This window comes from Styela clava, chromosome 3 (genome assembly GCF_964204865.1).
Source record: "Styela clava chromosome 3, kaStyClav1.hap1.2, whole genome shotgun sequence".
Taxonomy (NCBI): Eukaryota; Metazoa; Chordata; class Ascidiacea; order Stolidobranchia; family Styelidae; genus Styela; species Styela clava.
Window position 1 is genome coordinate 18,886,251 of NC_135252.1, and position 18,822 is coordinate 18,905,072.

The 18,822-nt window shown below is 35.2% G+C and overlaps 2 protein-coding genes across 4 annotated transcripts; both read right to left on the reverse strand.

Annotated features, from left to right (window-relative positions):
* Positions 1-53: 53 nt before the first annotated feature.
* LOC120343272 (sialin-like) lies at positions 54-8,759 on the reverse strand. 2 transcript variants are annotated; one of them, XM_078111173.1, is made up of 12 exons: positions 8,669-8,759; positions 7,057-7,303; positions 6,376-6,479; positions 5,033-5,188; positions 4,374-4,461; positions 4,005-4,091; positions 3,000-3,130; positions 2,464-2,628; positions 2,039-2,168; positions 1,656-1,742; positions 1,081-1,235; positions 54-522 (listed from the first exon to the last, which is right to left on the reverse strand). In XM_078111173.1, exons 2-12 carry the CDS (start codon positions 7,259-7,261, stop codon positions 340-342), a joined length of 1,491 nt encoding a protein of 496 aa, XP_077967299.1. In that variant the 5' UTR covers positions 7,262-7,303; positions 8,669-8,759; the 3' UTR covers positions 54-339. The 2 variants fall into 2 exon arrangements, with proteins under 2 accessions (XP_077967299.1, XP_077967298.1); XM_078111172.1 differs by lacking the exon at positions 8,669-8,759 and adding an exon at positions 7,579-7,732.
* A 904-nt stretch (positions 8,760-9,663) lies between these two features.
* Positions 9,664-17,457, reverse strand: LOC144421047 (sialin-like). Of its 2 annotated transcripts, none has more exons than XM_078111171.1 (12): positions 17,346-17,457; positions 16,824-17,070; positions 16,463-16,566; positions 15,661-15,816; positions 15,297-15,384; positions 14,480-14,566; positions 13,144-13,271; positions 12,606-12,770; positions 11,563-11,692; positions 11,336-11,422; positions 10,636-10,790; positions 9,664-10,240 (listed from the first exon to the last, which is right to left on the reverse strand). In XM_078111171.1, the coding sequence occupies exons 1-12, from the start codon at positions 17,406-17,408 to the stop codon at positions 10,055-10,057; spliced, it is 1,596 nt and encodes a 531-aa protein (XP_077967297.1). In that variant the 5' UTR covers positions 17,409-17,457; the 3' UTR covers positions 9,664-10,054. The 2 variants fall into 2 exon arrangements, with proteins under 2 accessions (XP_077967297.1, XP_077967295.1); XM_078111169.1 differs by having other exon boundaries at positions 16,463-16,575.
* Between the last annotated feature and the right edge of the window lie 1,365 nt (positions 17,458-18,822).

Consider the following 18,822-nt stretch of genomic DNA (forward strand, 5'->3'; position numbering starts at 1 on the left):
ATACATCCTAATAATTTATTCCGGAATGTTCTGATTTTTTATTGTTTCCCAGATGATTTATCACTGTTATGCAACAGGTTCAGTTTCCAACTTCTCTCGTTTTCTTCTGAGACATTATGCTGTTGCCTATCATTTTTATAAATAGTGCCAATAAACATAATTATCAAGAAATACAAAGTTTGTTTACTTCTAAATTTGTCAAATAAACTTAATTTTTTGCCAACAAATTTTTGATCAATATTTATTATAAATCGAATTTCATTTAAATTACATCGTAATAGTTTATACTGGAAAATTTAAAAATTTTATTGTGTTGTTTTTCAGTTCATTTTTTTTAAGTTATGCGACGGGTTCAGCTTCCAACTTTTCTTTTTCTTCTGAGACGTTCTCTTTTTCTTCCTTTGACTTTGCCCATTCCTGAACTTCTACGGTGCCGAATAGCAGAAATGAAATTCCTCCCGCAAAGACAATCGCTGTTGATAACCAGAACAAAGCTCTCCATCCTTGTATCGGATCGTCTTGCTAGTAGTTTGATAAAACAATAAACAATAATCAGGGCTGGTCTTATCTATTGTGGGCCCCTTTGCTGCACATAATGCGTGGGCCATAGTCTTGGTAAATCCAAGGAAAATTAGGTTTTTGTAATGAAAATAAATTTGAATTTCCTCTCTATAACCTTTTATCCAAGGTAAAATCACGATTAACTTTTTTTACGATCCTTGCTTATATTGAAGTCATGCAGTATGTTATCAAAATTATCTTTTATACGTAGATGACGCCCAATGGTGAAAACTGCCAAGAGCAGCCCATGAATGTGCGGGGCCAGCTTAGGTGCATACAGAGGCGTAGCCAGGGAGTGGTTTTGGGAGAAACACTTTTTAGACCGCCAGAACAAGAAAACACACTTGTCGATCTAACTTGCAAATAAAATTTCAGTCTAAAGTCTCAAGTTTTAACCTGTAACTTGGAGCACCAAGGAGAATACAACTTCTGTGTATTTTGCGACCTTCTAAATTAAGTTTTGCGCTGGAATTCATCTTCTATAGAACATTATGTTGTAATATACCACAATACACTTACGTAAGCTGTTCGTAAAAGACCTGCTATTTGAGGTACAATGAAACCACACGACGCTGAAATTGTGTTTGCAACTGAGAAAATTATCCCTCCAAAAGATGGCGCCATTTCGATTAATGCAACTTTAACACCAGGTGTAGTGACCGCTTCCATCCCAACTGTAAAAAGTGTAGAATGTAAAATCAGAAGAATATTTTAGTAAAGATCTCATCAAATTTTCATTTAGGTCTGAAATTGTTCTAATCTTTGTTCTTAAGATAGTTACTGTTGACTGAAATTGTTAGTTACGCATTGAAGATGATTCCATAAACTAACAGCATATTTTAGTAAAATCATTTTTTAAATGTGCTTTATAGCATATACCAACCTGTTTCCGACCGCGACCGACTAAAATCTTCTAAACAGCTCATGATCGACTGACTGATATGATAACTGCACACACGCATACATAAAATTAAAAAATTGCGCCCGGCATATACCACTGCCGGCCTTCATACTTCCCTCAATTGTTCTTTTTCAGCAGAAAATATGAAACTATAGCTATACGTCATGCAATGCACATGCTTTCTAAAACTGACCGCACAAGGTGAAAGCCAGCATGACGAGTGGAATGCTGCATTTTACATAGGCTGCGAGAATCAATGCGAGTCCAGGAATAAACGTACCTGAAGAATAAAAATACTGAAATGACCCATAGAATCTAATATATATCATAGGTTTTATAAGTTGTTCATCACTCCTAAAATACTGCTTCCTCAATTCAAGTTTGAATGCTGAGTTTGTATTCGGTATAATGTCCTAATCGTTAGAAAAAAGGATTTCATAATTACTTCTACGAAAATGAGGAAATTCACTTAACACTTGAACTTCTGTTTGTACATGATAGTACCCAAAAGTGTTAGTAATCTTTAATTATTGAATTGCTGCATTTATACCCTGCGTAACCATTAAATAAACCTACCGATCGACGTGAATAGTTTTCGAACATAGATGACTTTTACTTCATTTGAAATCAGTCGCTTTGCACAAAATCCTGCACATATGTATAAAAAGAACTTTGCAATGTAAGGAATTGCACTCAATCCAGCGCTCTGTAAAAAGCAAAACAAATAGAATATGCTGTGTGTCTTCATTGACATGTATCTGCATGATAAAACTGATATTACATTACATTGTTGAAATTCGATATCTAGCAGTTGATATTAGTGTTTTCGGATGCGAATCATTTATTGATGACTTTATCAAACATTCTATTTGTTCTGAATTTCATTTTAAAAATAGGAAAATTATTCAAATTAAGCCATTCAACAAAGTTGAATTAAATCACTGTCTGCAGACCATAGCATAGCGGAAATCATTACATGAATAAATACTTGTACCACGAACCGATTTGATGTCAAACTTCATGACAGTCCTGAGATACGTTGGAAGCATTGTCAAAAATACGATCAGTAGAAAATCCGAGGAAATGAAGGCAAAAAACGCGACCCATAGTCGAAACGACCCAAGAATTGACTTCCACGGCACAGGTCTCGATCGTTCTTTCTGTGACTGCAAGGTAATGAATGAGTGTAAGTATATCAGTTGGAAACATTCAAATCTTATGTTGTTTTAGTAATTAAGTTTCCTATTTGGGAGATGAGAAAGAGTTTTTTTTTCATCTTTTGCTCTGCACTAGCAACCACATCTGGATAGAAAGCTACTATTGTTTGGGAGGACGGAATCTTTTCGGTTCCGCATTGTTCACCCAAATTATTACTAAATGGTTGAGGTGACGGGCAAAAGATTTGACCCTAGTTTTAAGCTGCTATGACAACATAATTAAGTCTTCACCATGTATAGCCTATTCTGGATTAAAACTTAATTTAATTTTAATATTTCATTCTTAGTTATATAGTGTAAAATACAAATATTAAACAAACTTTTCCGTCTCTGTTATGTCCAAGTGAATCCTGTATGAAGTTCCTCTCCTCTTCCAAAATTCTCGGATGTTCTGAGGGAGAATCGTATATCAGGATCAACCACAAAAGAGACCACACGCACCCAATTGAACCTGGAACATGGTAATATCATCAGATATCAGTAAATGTTGTACGGTGCTTTTATTCATAAAAAAAGACATTCATCAAGTTTGAAATACCAAGTACATAGCAAAATATAATATTTGACAAGTTTCGTCATTTCTCAGATAGGATCCGAATTTTTTTGTTGTTTGGTATTTTTTGCATAATCAGTTCAGATAAAATAACTGGTACTCTCGAAGTATGTGAACCAAGATGGCGGTCACCGACACGTAGTATGTGTACCAGGTTAGGGAGGTTGGGCCATGATTTCAGGTACCAATACTACGGAACAAATACTAGTCCCCGAACTCGTAATAGATCTGAAATAAGGTTATGGTCCAACTCTAACCTGGTACACAATTACACATACTATACGTTCCGGTATCTGCCATCTTAGTTCCCAAACTTCGGGAGTACCAAATAACTAGAATGCAACATATTCAAATACAAAGCAATAGAACTGAACTATAATAAAATCAGATTGAAGGCAATTTATTGAACCAAGCTATTTTAGCTTTAGAATTTAATTGGGATTTTTTATATAAAAATCATATTTCAATTGTGGAGTGTATACAAGTAAGTGGAAATACGATAACTTATATATAAAGAGGGCTTTCATGATGTTCTGTTACAATTTCAATTTTCAGTCAGTTCTCAGTATATCTTAACCAGGTTTGTTTTATTATAATCAGTATTTAATTAATTATTTTTTATTTAATTGAGTAAACCTTTAGGGGCCAACTACTACCGTAGCAATAAATTTTATTTGCAATTTGAAAATTTTCCAAGATTATATGAACTCCTCGCACATTTATATGTTGGCATTAGGCGTCAAACTATCTATATATTTATTCTAGATATAACCTGTTACATAGAACACCGATTGCCAACCGAAGGTTGCAGCCAACAAGCCAGAAAGTGGTAAAGTTGCTACTACTCCGACTGCTGTCCCTGCAATAAAATAGTATAACATTAAATAATACCGTATAGTAAAAAGAATGAATGGCGCACAGACAATGGAATTCTATCTAGGTATAAGAAATATACCATGAGAGTTATAAATCCTTGATTTTTTAAGTGTTTTTAGGGTAGGGTTTTAGGGTATATTCAAAGTGAGAAATTTCATTCAGATCGGTCCCGCAGGTAAGACGCTACTTCCAGACAGACATACGAAACCATCCAGACAGAATGATTGGGAATAAGGAGCTCTTAAAAGGGAGGTAGAATATTTACCCGAAAATGTGGTCCCCAACAGTATTCCTCTTTCAGAAGGTGGTGCCCACATCGTCCACATTGCATACATTATTGGAAAGGTAACGCCCTAAAATAGTTCAAAATTGTTTACATTTGGTTATTCAGTTATGAAGTAAATTTTGAAGGGTTGACAAAAACTATAGAGAGGGACTCTACGTAATATACTAAGCATGTTTCTATATATCAGAAAGTTTTCTTATTTTTTACCCCTATAGCTTTCTTTGCTCAATGTCAGAACTAAATATCGTATTTATTGGATTATACCCGCACTTTGTACAACGCACTGTACTACTTTTTGATTGAAAAAAGGTATACATTTTTAGTTTATGTTTATTACTCGCGTATAACACGCTTCCTTAATATTTGGTCGAGGATCAGTACAAAATTTTGCGCGATATACTCGAATAAATGCAGTATAACTGAAATACAACGTCAACAGACGTGTATATCCGCGGGTACAATCTATATGCGGGTGCTAAAACCCATGGGTCAGAGTTAGTATGGGTTCAAATATCCGTATAAAAAACAAATTTCCATAGGTGCAATAGTGTGCAGGTGCAATTGTCGTGAGTTTAAATGTAATGAAACCTAATAACGCATGAATTCCAATCTTGAACGAAATCAAACAAGTTATTTACCGAGAATAAACCAATCGCAATTCTCGCTATTACAAACATTTCAAATCCTATCTCAAGAGCTGCTGGTGTGAGAATTGTACACAACGATGCAGCAAGACATGAAAATCCCATCACTTTAACGCGTCCAACTTTTCGGGCAATCCATGCTCCAATAATCTGAAATTAGTTGAAACTTTAGGGCTGAGAATGCTATCAAATAGTGGGATAATTTGTCAGATTTTAGAGTACACTATGTCTGCTACTATAACTATACTACTATAACGTGTCGTCAACCGATGCATTTCCAATTTCCAGTGGATATCACTCATGCGGTTGGAGTCCAATAGAATAGACCACGATAACAATTAATGTTTCATTTCCCTAATGCTAGCTCAGGCCGAGAACTGACTTATGTTGGAAGGTTGATCTATTTATAGACACCTGGTAATTGTGTATACAGGGTGTTAAAAAAGTAACACAAAATGAACTGAGTTTGAGATGATCTACTTAAAAACCATGTAACGACTGACACCTTTTAACAGTATTGAATGACGGTAAAATACTATTTGAACATTTCACGACTGACGCTTTTTAACAGTTACTTTTCTAAGGTTGCCATGACGAAAAATATTGCCCCAATTTTGCGTAACTTTTTTACCACTCTGTAATATAAGTTCTCCAATCTCAGGTAATAGAAATTGACACAACTTTAAGCCTAATACCATATTTTCCAATCTCGATCGAACTCTCTGAGTCGACCATTTTTTTTATTTTCCATTTTCTGGACCAGTATGGTTTTCAACCGGTCCTCCGCGACCCTCCAGAATTCCGCTGGTACAGTCTGGTTATTACGCAAGTTACACTCAAATTCTAGGGTCTATAATATTATATGTATATTGTTTAAAAATTTAAATGAAATACCAATTATTAAACTTGCTACACTTTGAAGATCATTTTTGGATCTTTCAGACAAAGCTCCCGCCAAAAACACCCCCCGCCAACGCTATAATATGAAAATTGGTAATTATCCAGTTAGGGTTGAGAATGCAATTTGCGCTGAAAATTCATTTATTCAAATCATTCCTAACCCCTAACTATGTTATAACTAATTCCCTATTTTAAAATATGACGGGGCGTGTTTGTCAAAGCTCTCATTTGTGCACAAAAGAACCTCATTTTTGCCAGCATCAGATTTGTTTTTATATATATTTGTAGCCTGTACAATTCTTCTTACAGCCTTACGAGCATTGAACAGAGCCTCTGAGGGTATGATCTATTAAAGTGGTTGAAAACCACTGTTCTAGACAATTAGCAGAACTGACCATTCTTTGTGAATATATTTCTATCTGATATAATTCTCCTACCTGCGAACATGCGTATCCGTAGAAATAAGAACCCAATGCCAAACCTTGCATATTTTCATCCCATAAAAACTTCTTACCTTCTACTACAGCTGGCGTTTTGATATCTATAATATTATAGAGAAAATAGTGTAAGCAGTAATTAAAGTTATTTTGAACAAAATTGATTGGGAGCATAGACGTAACCAGGGAGACGTAACTTCTTTTTAAATGCAATTTTGCGTAATTTGCAGCGCAGCGAGAAATGAATTCTTACATCTTTTTCAAGCCTATTTTGCTTCTTCGAGTTATTATTATGTATCAGAGGTTGTTTTCATTCAGCCTTGTTTGGTGCAAAAGTCACGATTAAAAAGCGTCACAATACATCATTTTACAATGAAATAAAAAATTGACCCCAACCCCTCCCTAAAATTTTGTACTGGCTACGTTTTTGTAGTGAATTATAGAAAACGCAAATTTTTTGTTGTGCCCATGACTCGAATCGCCAGTTTTTTGTTGTGCCCATGACTCGAATCGCCAGTTTTTTGTTGTGCTCATGACTCGAATCCTTTTCTGTCGGTTGAATGGGCAGGAATATTATTTCACAACATAGCTAAAAATGTCATGTCAGACACACGTTTTTTTTATCTATTTTTGAAGAATAAGTCCAGCACAAACGCAACAATGTAAAATAATATCCATCACCTTCTTTTTTATCATAATAAGCATGTTCACATGTTGAATACGTGAAATGTAGAGATTCATTCTGCAACCGACTTGTATTATGTAAACTCAAATTGAACTGAGCGTTCCTCAAAGCATTCAGATTTTCGTAGTCGACCATGCCCACGATGGCTGCGCTCAAGTTCATTCGTAAAACATACAAGCAGAAGATTGCAAGAAAATTCATCACAAGCACGATTGATCTTGCAGGAATGCACTTGCAACAAACCTAAAATGATTTATATTATATTATTGTAAAATCTCTACATTCAGAACCAGAGATGTGGAATCGAATAAAATCACAATTCCGAGACTAAGAGTTGGAAATACGACTCCGACTCTAAAGAAATCAGGCTCAACCCCGACTCTACATTCCTGTTCAGAACACGCTTATATAGATTTAAACGGTGACTCCGCCTAAACGTGGAGGATTACCTCGTCAAAATGTAGAAAGGAAACAGGAAAAGAAATTCTTATTAGTTTAATATATATAAAAAATGCCACCTGAATTTTCTGGTTTGCGTTTTCCATACAAACGTTCATCCTGAAATCCTTTGTACGACACATTCGACAATAAAAATCTAACTTTATAAAATTGTAACTGTATATTAAAAGTCACACTACAGTACTATCAATTTCATAATTTGGCACTGCATGATGCTTATTAAGTTTATAACTGTATTAACACTAATTATACGCCGCCACGTGAGAAATGTCGGCACAGAACAGCACGATAAGATAGAAGGACAAGTAAAAATATTTCTTTTGTCAAAGATGAAATCAAATAACTTTGGATACGAAATGGGGAAGAAATAAAAATACCGTTATGCCGCTTCTCTGCATAACAACTCATTTGAGTATTCGATTTAAAAAGATTTGAGACATCCAAGTTCATGGCGGCTATTCACATTTGAAGCAGAAGTTTCTGCTTGTCAAAGGTGTTTCTGTAATGAATTTGTTTTGGCAGTGGGATCTTTGTGGGATTTAGTTTCGCTACTTTTGGCTTCATTGCTTGGAATTAATATGTGTTGTTTTACGCCTTCACTCCGAGTAAAATGCCATCTGTCATCTTGACATAATTCACTGCCAGCGATCTGTCATTCTGATTACTTTTTTTTTAATCCTTATGAAAAAAATCGCTCAGCTACTGGACCAATTGTTTTGTAATTTTCAGTGGTTAAAATTTGTATTATTTGCTGGAAGACTATCACTTATAAATATTTCAAATTTTTTTGTCGGCTTTACAATATTCGTTTCTTGTGTGCGATGACGTCATCAAAACCTTGCGCACTTCTGGCGGTTTCGCGATCGCGTGCGTCGTAAACACTGCTGGACCGGCTATCTACTGTGCCAGATTGCATACCCATACTACTTTGTTTTGTCTTTCGTGTGCATATATATGAGCTCTCTTGTTTTCTTTATCATTATTGATGTTATTGAAAATGAAGCGTGGCGTTCAGGAAACGCTTTTACCAATCAATCAATCACTTACTTATACACAACACTGTACACAACGCCTAATCCTTATTGCATCTTGGTATATATGCTGATAAGAAATAAATACTCATGAAAACATTGAAATATGCATTCCTACCTCGTATATTGTTCCAGCCCTGCAGAATAACAACGTTTCGGACTAATGACTATAATGGCCATCCAGCCGTACCTTATTCTGACTTTTGCAAGCGCTCAACTGCTCCGCAAATACCGCTATACATATATGAACTGGGCATTAAATTCCTAAGGGATAACAAACCACAGAGACATAACAAAACTTGAACATGCATGACATCATTTGATGCGAGTAATTATCATCGGTTCGGCACATCAACTGAAGGTCGTATTTCTATCGTAACTTCGTAATCTATGTATTACAAATCACTTATAAATGCGGTACATGTCAACTTCTTTGTCAATACACTTAGTGTCATAACTAACTACCCCTGTAATATATTTTTTTGAATTTTACGCAACAAACTTATGCGACTTTGATGCCAAAAAGTCCCACGGTGATTTTGCTTGATTCTCTTTTGTTACAACATTCACTGAATAATTTTTAACTTTTCTAAATACAATGCTCGCCTTTCGTTATTAGCTTAGGACATCGAGGCTCACAGTAAGCACAGTCATCTATTCTACAATATTATAAGGAGTATAAGCAGTGGAAAATATACCTTATCGGATAAAACGCATATTTCCAAATAACATGGTTTCAAAATTTGACTTACTCGTTCGTGAGAGTGTTGGATATAGGATAGAGACACGATTATCGCCAATTTACCAGGCTGAATACGACATGGTTATTTTTAATTTAGGGCGCAATTTAAGCTAAATATTCATAATTTATCAACGAGTCCAGTATTCGAAAATGAGAATAGAGTTGAGAATCTTCATATAGATATGTTGTAGGCGCGTATTCAGGCAAGTCAATGTGTATACTATCCAAGAATTTTTCAAATGGACATTGTACCAGAATTTAAAAACATATATATTTGAATACATATCCTCTAGTTTAGTCTGTGGCAACAACGCCAATCAAAATAAATATACGATACAGATATATAAGGATATTTTATTGCTGACATTTCAAGCACGGTTATTAAATTAAATACCGCAACATATGAAAAAATTGTGTGTGCAGAATGAAAACAGAACCGATGTCGTTTCTTGGAACACGTGCATTTGCTTTCCACCGCAACTAACTCTGTTTATCAGTCAGTCATAAACATGTGCAAAGCTATTGAACATATTTTTAGAATCAGTTGCGCCTTTGCAATCATGCCTTTGCCCAACAACAAGAAGTTCTTGTAAACACAATCCACACATGTCGAAAAATACGTGTTTAATTACTTTGAAGAAAGAAACTAATTCTTCGTAAATTTTTTAATAAATATTTGTTGAAAATCTAATTAAATTTGAAATACGCCGTAATAGGTTGAACTATACTTATATTGTAGCAATTTCTATATGTTTATCTTAGTTATGCGACAGTTTCAATTTTCAACTTCTCTCCATTTTCTTCTGAGACGTTCTCTTCTTCATCCTTCGACTTTGCCCATTCCTGAACTTCTACGGTGCCGAATAGCAGAAACGAAATCCCTCCCGCAAAGACAATCGATGTTGATAACCAGAACAGAGCTCTCCACCCTTGTATGGGATCTTCTTGCTAGTAGTTTGTTGAAAAAAATAATATACAAAGGCTCCAATTATTGTCGTGCCCCATGCGAAACACATTGTTTGCGGTACAGTTTGAGTATGAAGGAGAAAAACAGGGTTTTTATAATAAAAGTAAATTTGTTTTTTGGTTCCAATACCTTTATTTGAAGTAAACTAAAATCACGATCGAAGTAACTTCACAAGCATTGCTTATAGTGAAGTCATTCAGTAAGTTATCAAAATTCTATTTTGTACGTAGATGGCGCCCGATGGTGATGATGCCAAACTTCTGTGTATTGTGCGACGTCAAACTTAAGTTTTGCGCGTTATATTTAACAGAACATTACAGTAACTTAACAGTACTCTAACAGAACAGTATGTTGTAATATGCCACAATATACTTACGTAAGCTGTTCGTAATAGGCCTGCTATTTGCGGTGCAATGAAACCAGACGTCGCTGACATTGTGTTTGCAACTGCGTAAATTATTCCTCCAAAAGATGGCGCCATTTCGATCAATGCAACTTTGACGCCAGGTGTAGTGACTGCCTCCACCGCAACTGTGAAAAGTATAGAATGTGAGAGTTTAAAGATTTTTTGGTAACAGTTTTATCAAAATTTTATTTAGGTATGTTAAAATAGTGTTGATAACTATCTCTTCCAAGAAAGTTATTGTTACGTCGTATTTACCGTTACAAACTGATGATGATTTTGTTTTAATTTATTGAAATTTGCAAAATAGGGCGCTCCAGAAGTATGTGTACCAATATAGGGCTGATTTTGTTTGCCTATTTTACACCAAGTTGTGTAAAGGGACTAAAACCTATGCGAAGGGGGTGTATTCACCTGGCTAACACAGACTGAAACTCGTATTAGAACTTAAATAAGGCGAATCGGAATGAAATTATAACCTAACCCTAACCTGGTACACATACTACGGGAGTATCCAAAACAGTATATTTTATAGAATCACTTTTTAAAGTATCTTTAGGTACTAACATACCTTATTGGTGGTCTTTCCATACTTTAGTCAATTGTTCTTTTTAGCATAAAATATAAACTATAGTTATTGCGTTATGGAATGCATTTGTTTTCTTAAACTTACCGCACAAAATGAAGACCAACATGACAAGTGGAATGTTGCATTTTATATAGACCGCAAAGATCAATGCAAGTCCAGGAACAAACATACCTGAAAATAAAGTATAAATGTACAAACGACATAGGTTTGTGTAATGGTTTTACAACTTTTCAACTCAGGATCAACCGTCTCCACAGAAAGTGGAATTATACCACATGTATTTTCAAAATACATTTCCATTCTGCACCTACCTATTGACTGAAATAGTTTACGAACGTAGATAACTTTTACTCCTTTTGAAATCAGTCTTTTTGCACAAAATCCTGCACTTATGTAAAGAACAAACTTTGCAATGTACGGAATTGCACTCAATCCTGCGCTCTGTAAAATTCGAAACAAAGTTGATATTCGTATCCAATTTTACACATATCTGCACGATACAACTAATATGACGTTCCAGATGCAGGCGCTCCCGTAGTATGTGAACCAGGATGGCGGACACCGGAACATATTATGTGATCCAGGTTAGGGTTGGGCCATAATTTGATTCCAATTTTCCTTGTAGTTCTACTACGACGTCGGGGACTAGCCAAGTGACTCCCGTAGTATTTGTACCTGAAATTATGACCTAACCCTAACCTGGTACACATACTACGTTTCGGTGTCCGCTATCTTAGTTCACATACTACGGGAGCACCCAGATGCCAGTACAAATCATTTATTTTTGATTTAATATTTAAATTCTCTATTGTACATTTTATTTATCCTGAAATCCATTATTCGTTTGATAAATGAGTAAATTATAAAAGTAAGCGAAAAATCAATACGAGAAAACGTCATTATTCGCGACATACTTTGGCGTATATTGTATAGCATATACTGCAATGTTGAAAGTTTTTCTTGACATTAAAAAGTTCTAGAGTGTAATTAAATCGAAGAGTGACATTAGCTGCAGCATATACAGCTAGAGGCTGCAATCACAAGACCACATAGAACAGCAAAAATAAAATATGAATTGCCAAAGATCGAGGCGAATCAGCAATTTTTTTGTTGTTGAAATATATTTTTGAAGTGCAATCCGACATGTGACTCTTTTCTTTCGAGTGATTTAGTGATGGAACTTGCTTCCAAGTGTGTGTGAACACTCAGTATATAGTTTTGAGTAATGGATTCCATGTTTATATATACGAGCACCAATCTTTCAAGTATTCGAGATTTGAATAGTAAAAATATATGATTCGATTCTAAAATACCCAGGTATTCGAAAATACACAGCTCTACTTGTAATACAAACCGCTTTAATGTCAAACTTCATGACAGTCCTGAGATACGTTGGAAGCATTGTCAAAAATACGATAAGTAGAAAATCCGAGGAAATGTAGGTAAAAAATGCGACCCATAGTCGAAACGACCCAAGAATTGACTTCCATGGCACAGGTCTCGATCGTTCTCTCTTTGGCTACAAAGTAATGAAAAAGTAGTACAGGCAATTAGACCAGTTCGATAAAACATTCAAATCTTATGTTGCTTTAGTAATTAGGTTTCCTCAAGTGAGAAGTGGAAATATGTTTTTTATACGACATTCGCTCTGTGCAAGTAAATTGTTTGGGAGCACCATAATATTTTCTGTTCGACAGTAGCAACCCAATTTATTACTAAATAGGTGAGTTGGTGACATAAGCTTGACGCGAGTTTTTAATCTGTGATGTCAACATAGCTGAGACTAATGCTTTCAACTCTTGTGGCCTATTCTGGAAGAAAATTTAACCATACTCTGTATACATATTACATTTTTTGGTTCAATAATGTAAAATTAGAAATAATAAACAAACTTTTCCGTCTCTATGTCCAAGTGAATCCTGTATAAAATTCTTCTCTTTTTCTGAAATTCTCGGATGTTCTGAGGGAGAATCGTATATCAGGATCAACCACAAAAGGGCCCATACGCACCCAATCGAACCTGGAACATGGAAAATAGTCAGATACCAGCGGTTTGGGATAAAATATCTAAATACGCATTGTGTGTAAAACAAAAAATACATTCAAATATGGAATATTAAGTACGAAACCAAATATCAACAGGCGATTTTGACAAACTGTTGTCACCTTTTTGTAGAATTCGATTATTTCAAACAATCCATATGACGCATATTGCAATGGAGCTAGAGTACGTTAAAATTAGGTTGAAGTAAACCTTTTGTAGCTGGAGTTTTCCACATAGAAAACATATTTTCGTTGTACAGGTAGCGGCTGTAGACAAGTGAAATTTGGATATCAGTCACGATAATTCTCTTTTCTCATATATATACAGGGTGTCTCAAAAGTAAGTATACACTTTTAATTTTGATTTGCTTTTAAGGTACACATTATATAGACTTATAGAGTGTTCATTTCTTCAGGAAACATAGTATAGATAAGTAGTGAAATTCAGGTGTTGTTTGCATTTTTCAACAACCCACAGAATGACAAGGAGATTAATCCGAGAAATGAGATGAAAAATTGTTGCTTGGCAAGAAGCATATAAAACAGTTAGGCAGGCATTCGGCACTTTTACGACGAAGAATTACGAAATTCTTCAAAAATTCATAGAAACTGAATCTGTAGTTGATGCACAAAGACCAGGAAGACCAAGGAGCGGACGCTCTAACGAAAACATTTGAAGATGAATTAATTTCATATTCTCTGTTACAGAAACGCTAAGTTTGCCTCACTGATTTACATACTTCTTGCCAATCAGCAATTTTGCTCCTCGTTATTTGGGTTAATCTCTTTGTCATTCTGTGGGTTGTTGAAAACCCAAACAATAAGTAAATTTTACTATTTATTTATACTATGTTACCCGAGGAAATGAACGCTCTATGATGGTTCCTGAAAAGCAAATCAAAATTAAAAATGTATACTTACTTTTGAGACACCCTGTACATTTTATAAATAGGGTTATTATGAAGTCCTGTTACAATTTCACATTTTTATGGCAGTTTTCAACATATCTTGACCAGTTTAGTTTTATTTCAACCAGTGTTTATTCAATATTATTTTACCTCATTCAAAGCACCTCTATATCAAAGTTCTTTTTCATCATTTATTTTAAAGGACTTCATGAACACGCAGCACATATATATATAAATTGACATTAGGCGGCAAACGACCATAAAATCTGAATATAACCTGTTACATAGAACACCGACTGCCAACCGAATGTTGTCGCCAACACGCCAGAAAGTGGTAGAGTTACTACTACTCCGATTGCTGCCCCTGCAATATTATAACATGAAGGAATATAGCGAATCTTCGTAATACATTTGTTAAGGACAACAGTATTTATATAAAACAGAAGATTAAAACAGGACTGACCAACTGGAACATTAACATTTTAATCCATAAGTACATTTCATGTCCAATAACTAAGGCTGGAAATTTCAGGGGAAACACTTTAACCGTGAATCGAGCAAAATTAACTGGTTAACCGCAGCGTGACGTTTGACGTAATAATTTATAATTTTAGCTTGTTAGATCACAATGGTTACAAAGCAATTTCACGTTATCCTATCTCTCAAAATTATCCACGATAAGAAATATTGTCACATTACCAATACAGTTAGTGATATTCTTTTGAATTAAACGCCACAGAAGATAAATTTGCGAAGATAATTTTTGAAAAAATCTTATATTATAATGATGATTTGTATCTGAGTAACCGTTAGTCATCTAAAATCGGTTAACCAATTAACCGGTTAACCATTCCCAGCCCTACCAATAACATATCTATGGCACACTGATTATAAAAAATATATATAATATGGAAGTTATGAACCCTAACTTTTGAAGATGCGAATTCAAAAGTTGATAAGAAATTTTAAAGCGATTATGATATAATGATTCAATCAATTTTTTACACATTGTCTCAAGAATCAAATACATACTATCGCCGTTGAAATCAATTTCAAATGATCATATTGTATGATTTTTAGTTAAAAATATTTACCTGAAAATGTGGACCCCAACAAAATGCTTCTTTCAGATGGTGGTGCCCACATTGTCCAAATCGCATACATCATCGGGAAGGTAACACCCTGGAATAGTTCAAAATTTTAGGAAGTGTCTCTAACAAATGTATTAAGCCTATTTGTATATTAAATCTTGCCAATTCATGCGATCAAAATAAAATTGGGTAATCAAAATTTAAAAACATGTTGTAATTTGAGTGAGTATAGGGACTCTTACTTATGACTTCCGATTATATTAGGTTTGCAACATCAATATGGCAATCAGGGTCTTCAAACTATTGCCTCCACTAAATAAGCACTCAAACTTAAATCATTAAATGAAAATTAAAGAAAGGTATTTACCGAGAATAAACCAATCGCGATTCTCGCTATCACAAACATTTCAAATCCTATCTCAAGAGCTGCTGGTGTGAGAATTGTACACAACGATGCAGCAAGAAATGAAAATCCCATCACTTTAACGCGTCCAACTTTTCGTGCAATCCATGCTCCAATAATCTGAAAAACAATGGAACTTGTATTCTGAAAATGCGGGACAATTTTCAAGTAATGAAAAATACATAACGTCTGCTTCTATAACTCGAGGTCTACCACACTGTGGCGTGAGATCTACCTCAAGCTTTCAACCGCAACATTCTCCATCCCCAATAGATGTGCCTCATTTCTAAACATTCAATTCAGCGATAAACAATTTAATTATCTAACCCTAGTATAGGCCGCGAAAGAGTCCTGATATAGTACCTCAGATTTCGCCTGGGTATTCGGCATTTATGATGGTAGACCTCACTCTTTAATAGCCCAACTTAATTCATATCCCGCGGAGAAGTGCCATGTTTGAGTGATGTGAGGCCGACGAACCGAGTTTTCAATTCAATTTAATTTGGTGCGTGCGAGTAATTCCAAACTCTTTGCGTTGCGAAGTCTATACCCGCGTCCAATTTATCTATGTCTATGACTTTACATTGCCTTAAAGGTGGCATACCCCTGGTCTATACAATTCTTCTTACAGCCTTACAAGTATTGAACAAGTGTTCCTCGAGCATCTATCATGTTTCATTGAGTTTCTGCTCCACCAAAGAGGTTGGAAACCATTGTTCTAGATTAGCAGAACTGGCCATGCTTTTATATAAATTAGTTTTCATACCTGTGAACATGCGTATCCGTAGAAATAAGAACCCAATGCCAAACCTTGCATATTTTCATCCCATAAAAACTTTTTACCTTCTACTACAGCTGACGTTTCGATATCTGAAATGTCTTGCAGAAAATATTGCAAGTAATAAATAAAGTTATTGGGACACAAATAAGTCGGAGAAAATGCATTCTAGAAAACAGTCTTTTTCGTTTGCACTAATGATTCCTTTTTTAATATATAGCAAACACTTTTGTCGGTTAGATAAGCTGGAGTAATATTTTACAGCCTAGTTGACAGTGCAATGTCAGACAAACGTTCTCTAGTTCAAATCCGGTGTAAACGCAACAATATATAAAACAACGACCATCACCTTCTGTTTTATCATAATAATTATGTTCGCATGTTGAATACGTGAAATGTAGAGATTCATTCTGCAGCCGACTTTCATTTTGTAAACTCAAATTGAACTGGGAGTTCCTAATAGCATTCAGTTTTTCGTAGTCAACCATGCCCACGATGGCTGCGCTCAAGTTCATTCGTAAGACATACAAGCAGAAGACTGCAAGAAAATTCATCACAAGCACGATTGATCTTGCAGGAATGCACTTGCACCAAACCTAAAATGATTCATTTGATATTATTGTAAAATGTATACATTCAGAACCAGGGCTCTGGAATCGAATAAAATCACAATTCCGAGACTGAGAGTTTGAAATACGACTCCGACTCTAATGGAAACATGCCCAACCCCGACTCTACATCCCTGTTCGGAACACACTTATATAGATTCAAACGGCGACTCCGTCTAAACGTGGAGGATTACCTCGTCAAAATGCAGAAAGGAAACAGGAAAAAATATTCTTATCAGTTTAATATTCATAAAAAATGTCACCTGAATTTTCTGGTTTGCGTTTTCCATACCAACGTTAATCCTGAAGTCCTTTGTACGACACATTCGACAATAAAAATATCTAACTTTATAAAATTGTAACTGTATATTAAAAGTCACACTACAGTACTATCAATTTCATCATTTCATACTGATGCTTAAGTTTATAACTGTATTAGCATCAATTATACGGCGCCGCGTTAGAAGTGTCGGCACAGAACAGCAAGATAAGATAGAGAGACAAGTAAAAAGATTCCTGTTGTCAAAGATGAAATCAAGAGACTTTGGATACGAAAGAGGGAAGAAATAAAAATAACGATATGCCGGCTTCTCTGCACAAGAACTCATTTGAGTATTTGATCTAAAAAGATTTAAGACATCCAAGTTTATGGCGGGTATTCACATTTGAAGCAGAAGTTTCTGCTTGTCAAAGGAGTTTCTGTAATGAATTTTTTTTGGCAGCGGGATCGTTGTGGGATTTAGTTTTGCTATTTTTGGCTTCATTGCTTGGAATTACTATGCGTCGTTTTACGCCTTCACTTCACTTCACTTCAGTAAAATGCATTCTGTCATCTTGATATAATTCACTACCAGCGATCTGTCATTCTGATTATTTTTTTCCTAATCCCTATGAAAAAAAATCGCTCAGCTACTAGACCAATTGTTTTGTAATTTTCAGTGGTTAAAATTTGTATTTTTAGCTAGAAGACTTTGCTTATAATTATTTCAAAATTTTTTGTCGGTTTTATAAGATTCGTTTCTTGTGTGCGATGACGTCATCAAAAACTTGCGCACTTCTTGGCGGTTTCGCGAACACGTACGTCGTAAACACTGCTGGACCGGCTATCTACTGTGACAGATTGCATACCCATACTACTTTGTTTTGTCTTTCGTGTGCATATTTATGAGCTCTCTTGTTTCCTTTATCATTATTGATGTTATTGGAAATGAAGCGTGGCGTTCAGGAAACGCTTTTACCAATCAATCACCTATACACAACACTGTACACAACGCCTAATTCTTATTGCATCTTGGTATACGTGTTGATAAGAAATAAATACTCATGGAAAACATTGAAATATGCATTCCTACCTCGTATATTGTTCAAGCCCTGCAGAATAACAACGTTTCGGACTAATGACTAATGGCCATCCAGCCGTACTTTATTCTGCCTTTTGCAAGCGCTCAACTGCTCTGCAAATAACGCTATACATACGAACTGGGCATTATATTCCTAAGGGATAAGAAACAGCAGAGACATAACAAAACTTGAACATGCATGACATCATTTGATGCGAGTAATTATCATCGGTTCGGCATATCAACTGAAGGTCGTATTTCTATCGTAACTTCGTAATCTATGTATTACAAATCACTTATAAATGCGGTATATGTCAACTTTCTTGTCAATACACTCAGTGTCATAACTAACTAACTACCCCCGTAATATATTTTTTCGAATTTTACGCAACAAACTTAT